Source organism: Lipotes vexillifer, unplaced genomic scaffold, assembly GCF_000442215.2.
Source record: "Lipotes vexillifer unplaced genomic scaffold, Lipotes_vexillifer_v1.1 scaffold532, whole genome shotgun sequence".
Classification (NCBI taxonomy): Eukaryota; Metazoa; Chordata; class Mammalia; order Artiodactyla; family Lipotidae; genus Lipotes; species Lipotes vexillifer.
In genome coordinates this window covers 513,017-523,826 of record NW_006798027.1, presented here as the reverse complement: position 1 = coordinate 523,826, position 10,810 = coordinate 513,017, and the positions used below count along the sequence as shown (strand labels likewise).

At 39.8% G+C, this 10,810-nt stretch overlaps 1 protein-coding gene across 1 annotated transcript; it reads right to left on the bottom strand.

Annotated features, from left to right (window-relative positions):
• Positions 1-3,919: 3,919 nt before the first annotated feature.
• RAMAC (RNA guanine-7 methyltransferase activating subunit) lies at positions 3,920-7,372 on the bottom strand. Its single transcript, XM_007470060.1, has 3 exons — positions 7,324-7,372; positions 5,480-5,658; positions 3,920-4,744 (listed from the first exon to the last, which is right to left on the bottom strand). The coding sequence occupies exons 2-3, from the start codon at positions 5,647-5,649 to the stop codon at positions 4,558-4,560; spliced, it is 357 nt and encodes a 118-aa protein (XP_007470122.1). The 5' UTR covers positions 5,650-5,658; positions 7,324-7,372; the 3' UTR covers positions 3,920-4,557.
• Positions 7,373-10,810: the final 3,438 nt, after the last annotated feature.

The following is a 10,810-nucleotide window of genomic DNA, read 5'->3' as shown; positions in this document are numbered from 1 at the left end:
TCCAAAATAATTTGATGTAGCAGAACCCAGGAAAATATCCATTTAGATATAATGGAGTGTCACATCTGAATATATCTGAATTCTTAAGTATTAATCTAAAAATTAACATCATTAATTTCTACAAATGTCAAGAATATTTACTGCTGTTGGTCTTAATTCATTCTAAATTAAAAACTGGAGAATTTTAAAAGCATACCTAAGCTTATATATAGAGGAAACATTCTCTGAGTGACCTATATATTAGGTTTTTCACACAGAATTAGCCAAAGCCTAATGTATTTCAAAGTTCCCATTTATATATATATATATATCAAATATGCTTCTTTGGTTAAAACACAGACATTGAAAGATAAAGCCCAAACAACCTTTTCAGTGAATAGTTTATATATAATACCTCAATTTGTCTAACATTACCAGAGTAAAGGCTTTCACAAGTAACATTTCCAGCTAACTGAAGTTATCCAACAAGCCACCTCAAGCTGGGAATATTTATTTCCTACATTTCTTAACAAGAATAAAAATTCCCAGGCTTCCCTGGTGGCACAGTGGTTAGGAATCCGCCTGCCAGTGCAGGGTACATGGGTTCGAGCCCTGGTCCGGGAAGATCCCACGCGCCTCAGAGCAACTAAGCCCGTGCGCCACAACTACTGAGCCTGCGCTCTAGAAACTGCAAGCCACAAATACTGAGCCTGCAAACCACAACTACTGAAGCCCGCGTGCCTAGAGTCCGTGCTCTGCAACAAGATAAGCCACTGCAACAAGAAGCCCGCGCACCACAGGAAGAGTAGCCTCCGCTCACCACAACCACGGAAAGCCCGTGCACAGCAACAAAGACCCAACGCAGCCAAAAAAGTAAATTAAAAAAAAGAATTATAGCCTTTAAAAAAAAAGAATAAAAATTCCCTTTCACTATAAACAATAATGCTAATTAAAAGAAGTCAAAGGCCCAGAGCATAGATTTCCATACACAGCCAAATCTCTGTTTAGCTTGAGTGAATCAAACAGAATACAAAGTCTAGGAAAATTTTTAAGGTGTTAAAAAACTGTGAAACAGGAATCTAGAAAAATGGTACAGATGAACCAGTTTGCAAGGCAGATACAGAGACACGGATGTAGAGAACAAACGTATGGACACCAAGGGGGAAAGCAATAGTAACACATATGTGTGAAACCTAGAAAAATTTTACAGATCAACCGGTTTTCAAGGCAGAAATAGAGACACAGATGTAGAGAACAAACATACGGGCACCAAGAGGGGAAAGCAGGGTGGGGGGTGGGGGGTGGGGGGAGGAATGAATTGGGGAGATTGGGATCGACATATCTACACTAATATGTATAAAATAGATAACTAATAAGAACCTGCTGTATAAAAAAATTAAATTAAAAAAAACAAACAAAGTGTAGTGCTTTCATTAGAGTTCAAAATCAGTGATATCAGTAATCTTCAGGGTAAAAGATCATTTCTTTCCTTTTTGGTATTCTGAACTTAAAACTGACATTTCATTACCCTTAACACTGTCATAAAGTTCTATATTTTCCTTTAGGAGAATAAAATACAAAGGGAAAATTACATCCTTGTCTGTTGAGCATTATGTTATAAGGAATGCAGCTTTGGAAACCAAAACCATGCTGGAGGTCTTACTGGCTTGTCTTTTTCCTATATGGTTTCAAGAACCTAGAAACTGTTCTTAGATCAGTGACACAAGGTTACTACACTCTGGATAACCTCAAATCCTTCTAGCACTCAAGGAAAAAAAAAACAACAGTTCTCTATCTAAGTCTCTAGCATCTGTCTCAAATGGATATTAATTTGATGTGTTCCATAATGAACACTCAACATTCTCAAGTCAGTGCCAATTTCCAAACAGCAAATGCCAGTAATTTTGGCTCAACTTTTATACAAACTTTCTTTCTTCCATATTTGTTTTTTTCGGCCACACCACAGGATCTTAGCCTCCCAGTCAGGGGTTGAACCCAGGCCATAGCAGTGAAAGTGCTGAGTCCTAATCACTTGGAACGCCAGGGAATTCCCCTGTTTCTTCCATATTTGAAGTGTTTGTTATTTTCTGAAGGATATAATGTCTTATTCTTTTGCTAATTCATATAATAATTCACATAAGGAAACAATCGCAAATCTTTAATTCTCAAGCTGCCTACCTCATTTTCTATCAGTTATTCTACATACTTTATATCAACACTATGCTTTACAATTTATCAAATCCTTCCCTGCCATTGATTAAACAAATGTTTATGCAGCACCAATTATGTACCACTGGGGTTTTAATGGTAACGAGCTTTAGTTTCTATTCTCAAGCTCTCCTATGTGTGGTCACTTATTTTTATGATAACCCTGTGAGAGTGACAAGGCAGGGTGTTGTCCCCATTTTTGCAGGTGAGCAAATAAGCTCAAAGTTTAAGTGATTTTCTCAAGGTCAGATATCTTGGAGCCAGGATTCATTACGCTCAATCTATATGCTATTTCAACAGACTACCTATCTGAGATCAATTCCATTTGACAGTTCTAATTCTTTCTTCTCCACTTTTAAATGATCCTTAAGTTGGTTTGATGTTCTTTTCTGTCTCTCCCACATGAAGCAGAAACCATGCCTTTATTTCTTCCTGGTTTTAAGCACACAGGGAGCAGTCTGATAATGACTGTTGCTTAAAAAAAAGAAAAACCACCACCACATAGATTACTCATGCAGAATGCAGAAATAACTCATGTTAAAAGGAGAACTCTTCTCATATTTTCAAGTAGAGTTGATACTCAGACCATATGTACCCTACTGTTACAGTGTTAAAATATTTAAATACTGTTAGAAAATACTCTTCTTCTGAGCTTCCTGAGAGGCATCCCTCACTCCAACCCTGTCCCTTGGATCCAAATATCTCTGTAATTACTGTCAACAGCTGGCACAGCAGAGGGCCTCCAGGATCCTGCTCTAAAGTTGTGGTCAGCTATTGTCCCAACTGGTCAGTGGCTGTGCTTTATCAGTTGACAGATATTTTTAATAACCCATCTGCTTTCAGAGAAGATCTTGGGGTATAGTCAAGCCATTCTTAACTCTCTGGGCTAAATATTCTGTAGTATCAAGACCTATCTTAATGTGCCAGCACTGCTTGTTGCCTATTGATGTAATTACAAGGGTACATGGAAAACCCTTATCTTATTGTTAAAATTTTATTTGCATCTGAGTGTGAGTACTTGGTTTATCAAATCCTTTCTAATAAGATAGTTACCTGGAAGAATGGCTCTTCAGGAAGCGGGGGTGGAGGGGGGAGTTGGATCCAGGGCATGCAGAAGTAGTACCTGGAGACGCCAAGCTCAAGGGCCTAGAGTGGAGCGCGAAGAGAGAAGGCAGCAGACGGCAGATCCAGGAAGCTGCCTTTTAATACCTTCGACCTATGACGAAACTTGTACTCTTTCTTAATATTATTCTTACACTAAATAAACCTTTTTCAACAGATAGGAGAACAGAGTAATAAAAAATCAAAAAGCTCATCTCTAATGAATGGGCTAACTGCCAAAATTTGAGAGAGAATACTTACTTACAAGTATTTTATTTGAGTAAAACCATTATAATGGCCATTAAAATGATGTGAAATACAATGATCACTCTGAAAGGAAGTTACAGCATCACTGGATTTACAAAGGGGAAGCAGCAAAGGTGCACATTTGGAGGTGAACATAACGTTGTAAAATCAACCCACATTAAATACCATAAAAGTAAATACAAAATGCAGCATTATTTACATATGATTGAAAAGGAAGGGAACATTGCAGGATTAAACTTTTGTATAATGCGTGAATTCTGACCTGGTATGTTTAAGTTAGCAAAAAACCTTAGAGTTTGTATAAAATTACTGTGTGCCTTAATCCCACCTACCACTAGATCAAGACATTGAAACTGAGAATGACTCCTTCCTGATTTTACAGCTTTATTCTTGATATCCCTCTAAAAAGAGACCAAAACGATTGTGAAGATGATTCATATCTATAGAGTAATTACAAAGTACCACAGTCACATAATAACAAAAGCCAAATGAAATATACTGTAACTGTTTTCCTTTCAACTACTACTATGTAAAATACATCACAAGTGAGCACAGTTGTGCACTTAGGAGCTGACTGTACTACTTCTGTAAAATATTAGGAATGAGCATATCCGAGTACAGGGATACTTCCTTACCTTACAAAGTAAAAGCAAGCATCTTCTATGTAAAATTTTTATTTCTGTGTAAAACAAATAACTCCCCAAAGTCAAACAAGGAAAAAATTCACAACATTCAAAGCACTATTAAGTCATGAAATAAAGAAGAATCTGAGGTAGAAGTCAAGCAATATAATCCACAACCTTTTTAGGGGAGTATTTATTGATATTTCCAGCAGCCATCATATCTCTCCAGTAAGATCTAATTTTAAAAAAGTCTCAAGTTCCAAAACATCAATCCACTCTCTACAATCAGATGTAAAACTATGACCAACAGAAAATACAACATAAACTTTTGTCATGTTAACAGAGTGAATGGTTTTACTAAAAGCTGCTGACATTTCTATCAGTAGTAGCCATAGGGAGGCCGTTGGTTGTAACCATAGTGTCCATATTGATGGGGGTAGTAAGGTTCTTGTCTGTGCTGTGGGTAATTGTTACCCCAGGATCGCCCATGCCACTGATTGGATCGATTGTCACTTGGCCACCCCCGTCTGCTATCCCTACCTCTAAACTGTCTGTTATCTTGCAACCTACAACAACAAAACAAAAAGATTTTTATACTTCCCTTAAAAAAAAAAAAAACAAACACATGACAAATCTATCCTGGTGATTTTCATTTCTCAATCTAATACTCAGTATACAAAAGAGTAAAAAACATTTTTCTCTACAGAATGTTATAGCACTAGTTATTCAAAACTTTCCTAAGATTCAGATCCAGTATTATACTGGATATATTTAATACTTTGCAGAGAAGAGGTAGACTACAACACCAAACCCCAAACAATAGGATAGTTCTGAAACCTATTCAATTGTTCAAAAGCAGTATGGTAATATTCCTTTGATCTATTTTGAGGTATCAAATAGAAGTAATTTACATTGTATAAACTTCTTTCTAAAGTAAAACCAAAACCAATATCTTCTTTATGGAATTTAATGCAAAAGTTTTGTAAAAGACTCTAGGTTTTTAAAGCATATTTGCAGAGAAAATAAAATATTAGTCCAGAGAAAGAATATTTTTTAAAAAGGCATTATAACACACTCAAACACAATTGCATAGCAAGGGGAAAAAAATATGGTGCTGACAAAATATTAAAAGCAAGAATTTACCAGGCACTTACTGTGTGCCAAGCAGTTACCAGGCACTCGGTATACCACACTGCACAAAAACACTGATTCCTGCCCTCAGTGGCCTTGTGGGCTAGCAGATTCAAGCTATCCTCTCCCAGATCAGCCACTGGCATTTACTGTTCTGAAGTAATACATACCGATTGCCTCTATTTCTTTGGTTCCCACCAGCTCTGCTATTCCATTCCTCAACAATTGGAGGGGACTCAGGAGGGCGTTTCAGGTATTCCTGGTACTCTTTGTCATCTTCTGTGAATCTACTGGCAAACATCTCTTCAAAATTTGAAACAGCTTCAGAAGTGTCAGTCATTCTGAAATTCTGTACAGTTTTTAATATGTTTCTATTAGAATTTTTTTTTTAAGTAACACTATCTTCACCAGATAGTGGAAAAACAAGAAGTAAATACTTTTAGGCAGGGTATTCATAAAAGTCCTTGTGTACTTTTAAACCTAAGATAGACTAGATTCAATTCAGTACTTCTTGATTACTACAGTACAGGCATTGTGCTAACTAGAAGCCTGGTATACAAAGATTAACGATATATCATGATTGTTGTTATATATCATCATCAATATATCATCAGTGTTGAATCGTAAGGTAATAGGAAGAACCAAGAAGAGAAAATTAATTGGATTTAGCCATTAGGAGGTGATTAGAGTATCAAGGATTAAAACAGGACTACAATTAATTAAGAAATAACTGGAAGGTAAGGAAGTAGAAATCTACACTGATTAAAGACCAAGCTTTCAAGAGGCTTGGCTGGATACAGAGACAAAACACAAAGGGCAGTAGCTAAGGGGTTACTGGAAGGTTACCTCTTTTTTCCCCAGGCTACAACACCTGAAGTTGTTTGTAGGAAAATAAAAGAGCCAATAAAGAGAAAGACTGTAAATACAGTAAAGACATGAAAACAGAAAGGCAAATAAAAAGGCCTTTCAACACACAGCTACTAAGGTCTAGGGTAACTACTTTATAATGGTATTCAATATATTCTTATTCCAGGTTCTGTGACATATGAAAAAAACTACTACAAATATTATCTAATGGCTATGAAAACTGAAATCTGTATTAGCTGGGTTTTCCAGGGCAATTATGGATTCACTTTTGAAGCAGAATTTCTTCACCCAAATTTTCAGAGAGCCCTCTACCTCTGAGAAAAGATCTAACTTAGGCTGCAGCAGCCTAATCCTTGAGAAACCAGGAGAGAAAGAGCTCACTTCTTTTCATCTTCACCCAAGACCTGGAAGCCAGCCCTAGCAGTATTTTGAAGGTAGCCCCCAATTTCCAGTCCTTCCTTGATGTAGTCCCATCCCCTACCTTTCCTCACCTAAACCCCATCTTTCTGTTCTTTGCTTCAAGACCACTAAAATCTGTTCTATGATTTGGGGCATATGTGACACCATGCTAAAACTTTAAAACCAAATCTCCCTTATCTGATGTCCTAAAATTATTTTTCTTCCTGTATTACTTCAGTTTATAATAAAAAGTTTTTGTCAAAGAGATGTGATACTGGAAGACGGCTTTTTCATTAGTTTTTCTTTCCTCCAAATCCCTCAAAACATATGCAAATATTTATAATACTACCCTTGTCCCAACAAAATTAAAGATTATTATTTGGATGCAAGAAACAATATCTACATGTCTTACTTTCCAGGCCTCTGCTCTCTTACAGTATGTCTTATTAAATACCAATGTGTATGGGATTGGCAAACAGATATGAAATTCTCAAATCCAGGGTATGGTTTAAAATAAATTCAGCAAATTAAAGGCGTGCCTTGATTCCTATAGGAATCACAGAAATCACCAGAAAGATGACCCATACCTAACCAGAGGGGCGGTAAAAATCATAAGCCAAGGCAAATGTGCTATTCTAACGTTCTTCCAGGATCCCCCTCCCACAAATAAACAAATGTGTATCATCTTTATAATTACTGGTGAGAATGAAATTTAAATACAATTTTAACTGATCCAAGCTTTACTTACCCCAGGGATTTGAGGCAGCTGGACCGTTTAATGTTTAGATTGTTTAGATCTATGGGAAGAAAAACAAAACAAAACAAAACTTGACTCCCTTGAAAGAAACCCTCAAAAGGTGTGTGTCGTGGGGACAGGAACCATAAAGGTTAATGAAGTGGTAGGATTAAAAGTGCTCTAAAGACTTGCAACGTTAATTCCGAAGAGGGAATTGGAGCTTAAAGTGCCACTGAAGAGCTAGAAGATGCTACTCAAAACCAATGAGCTAGTTCGAGCATGAATAACAACTTCACAAAGTATGTTCTTTTCTGTTGGAAAACACAGGGTACAGCCTTTCAGATATGTACTCGAAGACTACTAGTTTCTTGACCCTAAATAAAACCACACAGAACTTTCGCTGCGGGCCACTAACCTTGTAAATGAGTACCCAGAATGGGGTTTCGCTGCCCTGGGAGATGAACCCAGAGAACTAACCAACGAAGACACGGACTGAGAACCACTGCTTTTTTCAGTCCTCTCACAGCACACCTGCGCCTGTCTATCAAGGCTCTGACTGATGCGCTCCTTCTGAAGCACGTCGGCCCCAGATGCGAGGGAAACTGGAGGCCGCGAGGAGTAAGTGGCTTCCGGTCTCGCCAAAGAGTCTAGTCTCGGAACGGCAGAGCCGGAGGACACCTCGCCGGCCACTCAGCTCTGCCCGCCCGGTTCCCTCCTCCCCGCGGCCCCGAATGAGCGACACCCGCCCCCACGCCCAGGGCTGTACCTATCCCGCTCGGGCCAGACTCCGCCGGCCGGACGTTCACGGAAACCTACCTCCGAGCCAGAACACCCTCACAGGACCTCCGGACCGCTTCAGCTCTCGAAGGTAACAGGTACACTTGGGCCAGACTCCGACCACGACCTGACTTCCGCTTCCGGCGCGCTAAGGCCGAGGCGGGCCTGTGAAGTCTCGCGGTATCTTCGGCGCACGGTGTGGATTTTTCCCAATTCTTCCAACGCTAGTGGCTAACCTGGAGTTCTACGAGGGTGGTGGATTGGCGGGCTAAAGGTGATGCTGCCCACCGTGCTCTTTCAGGCTGCCTGGTGGCTGTACAGGAAGAGACGCATCGCTGTATATTGAGCCCCCTTGACTGGGAGCCGGTGACGGGTAGGGACGGAAGTTCTGGAACTTCTGTGCCGAGCGGGGAGGGAAAGGCTACTTCCGGCCGCCTGCGCCGGGAGTCTTTGTGAGGAATGCGAGGCGACGGCAGGCGGTGGAAAGTAGACACGAGTGGATTCCTTCAATGGCGCTACACGTTTCACTCCTGTCCAGGCGAGCTTCGGTAGTAAGATTTCTGTAGTCTGTTTTGTACGTGTTTTTGCCAAAACACAGCCCTGCTCTGCTCCAGCCTAAGTCGTCAGTATCTAGCTACCTCCAGGAGTCTTGGTCATTTCTTCTGGGATGTTCAGTAGGTGTTATAAACGCTGCATATTCCCAAATATATCTTGGCCTCCTCCCTCCCAAATTGCTTTCCAGACTGGGTACCCCTTTTGGTTAATACTCTTCATGAGTTTCCAGCTTGGAAACATCGATGTCTACATTTGATGCCATTTCTTTCTTTCCCTTGCTCCCGTCAGTTGCTAAGTTCTGTCGATTCTACCCTACATTAATTCTGGCATCCATCCACTCTCCGTACCCACTGCCTCCGCCTAGTCAAAGTTGTCATTATCACCCCCTGGACAGTGGGAATGTGATACCTTTCTCATTGATGCCCTTCCTCTAGCCTCACTCTCCTACCTGCCCATCTTACACATCGCTGCTGTAGGCTTACTCATCTTTAAGTTGATAGAAAATCTTCATCGGCTCCCTGTTGTAGATTAAAGGCCAAATTTTTTAACTTTGGATTCAAAACTATTTTCTGCTGTCCCTCTTTCATTCTCCGTTTGTCCATAACAAACCAGACCATGGGAAGTGCAAAATTGATGAACTACCCATTACCTTTCTGTAGAGGCTCATGTCTCTTTCTGCTTGGAGTACTCTTCCCTCCCCATCATCTCGGGATGTTGAAATTCTATCCATTAAAGCTGAATGAAGTAACATCTCCATCTAGAAATAAGTTTTCCTTCCACTGAATGTCCATTATGCTTTCTGAGCCGTTTTTCATCTATTCTTTCAGTTACTACCACTTTCTAAGTTAGAACTAAATTATTTATGTGGAAGTCTTTTCCCCCTACTAGACTACATTCATTCTACATTCATTTCTACATCCTGGAGTGAGTAACATTGGACTTTGTATAAAGTAAGCACTCAGTAAACGTTTGTGGAGTGAATGATGAACTATGAATGTTCCAAGCCACGTTTTAGAGACATTAACCTAGCTAAAGTGTATAGGATAGTATGGATGGGAAGATATGATAATCTTGGTGTTGGGTAGTAAAGGTGAGAGCAGAAAGACCAGGGTTACAATAATTGAGTGGTATAGTAACTAAGTGGATGATGGGAGACAAGGATCAGGAGGAATCAGGAAAGACTCCTGTTCAAGTCTGGAAAATTGCAACTGAGAAGGGATATCTATAGCATGAGTTGGTTTTAAAGCAAAAATGAGCTCAGAGCTCAAAAAAGATTTGTAGAATTTGAGATAGTAGGGAAATATTCAAAAGAAAAATTTTAGGCGGTTGTTAGAAATACAGGACTAAAGCTGATGAAAGACAAATGTGTGAGTCATCCATGAAGAAACAACAGTTGAAATCATCAGTGTATGTGATCTTTCCAAAGGACAAAGTATTTATAGAGAAGAGCAGAAGGCCAAGGCCTGTGCCTCAGGAAATACCCATATTGAGGAAGGAGGAATAAGAAATGTAAACTTGGGGCTTCCCTGGTGGCGCAGTGGTTGGGGGTCCGCCTGCCGATGCAGGGGGCACGGGTTCATGCCCCGGTCTGGGAGGATCCCACGTGCTGCGGAGCGGCTGGGCCCGTGAGCCATGGCTGCTGAGCCTGCGCGTCCGGAGCCTGTGCTCCGCAACGGGAGAGGCCACAACAGTGAGAGGCCCGCGTACCACAAATAAATAAATAAATAAATAAATAAATAAATAAATAAAAAGAAATGTAAACTTGAAGAGGAAATTGGAATAAATATGGGTATCAATGTAGCAGTTGAAAAACTCAGGCAAATGCTTGCCTGCTTGGTATCAGCAGTCAGGGAGGATTTTGGGGAAAAGGGTTCTTGAGGCCAGCTTGCTGGTTTCCTTGTGACTTTATTATGGTGTTATTTCTGGGTAATGAAGACTTACATAGAAAAGAGTATATTTTCTTTAAATTCTAAAGTGGCACTTAGGAGTTCCTAGGCGTCAGAGAGCCTCTGTGAAAAAAGTTTAGGTTATTCTAGACAACTTTGAAATGAAACGATTTATGCCCATAATGTTTTCTCATATTCTGATATCTTATCAGTTATTATATTTCACTTTCTGGCATCACTAAGAAGCCCTTAAGCACCAAAACTTGTTCGTTGGAACCACT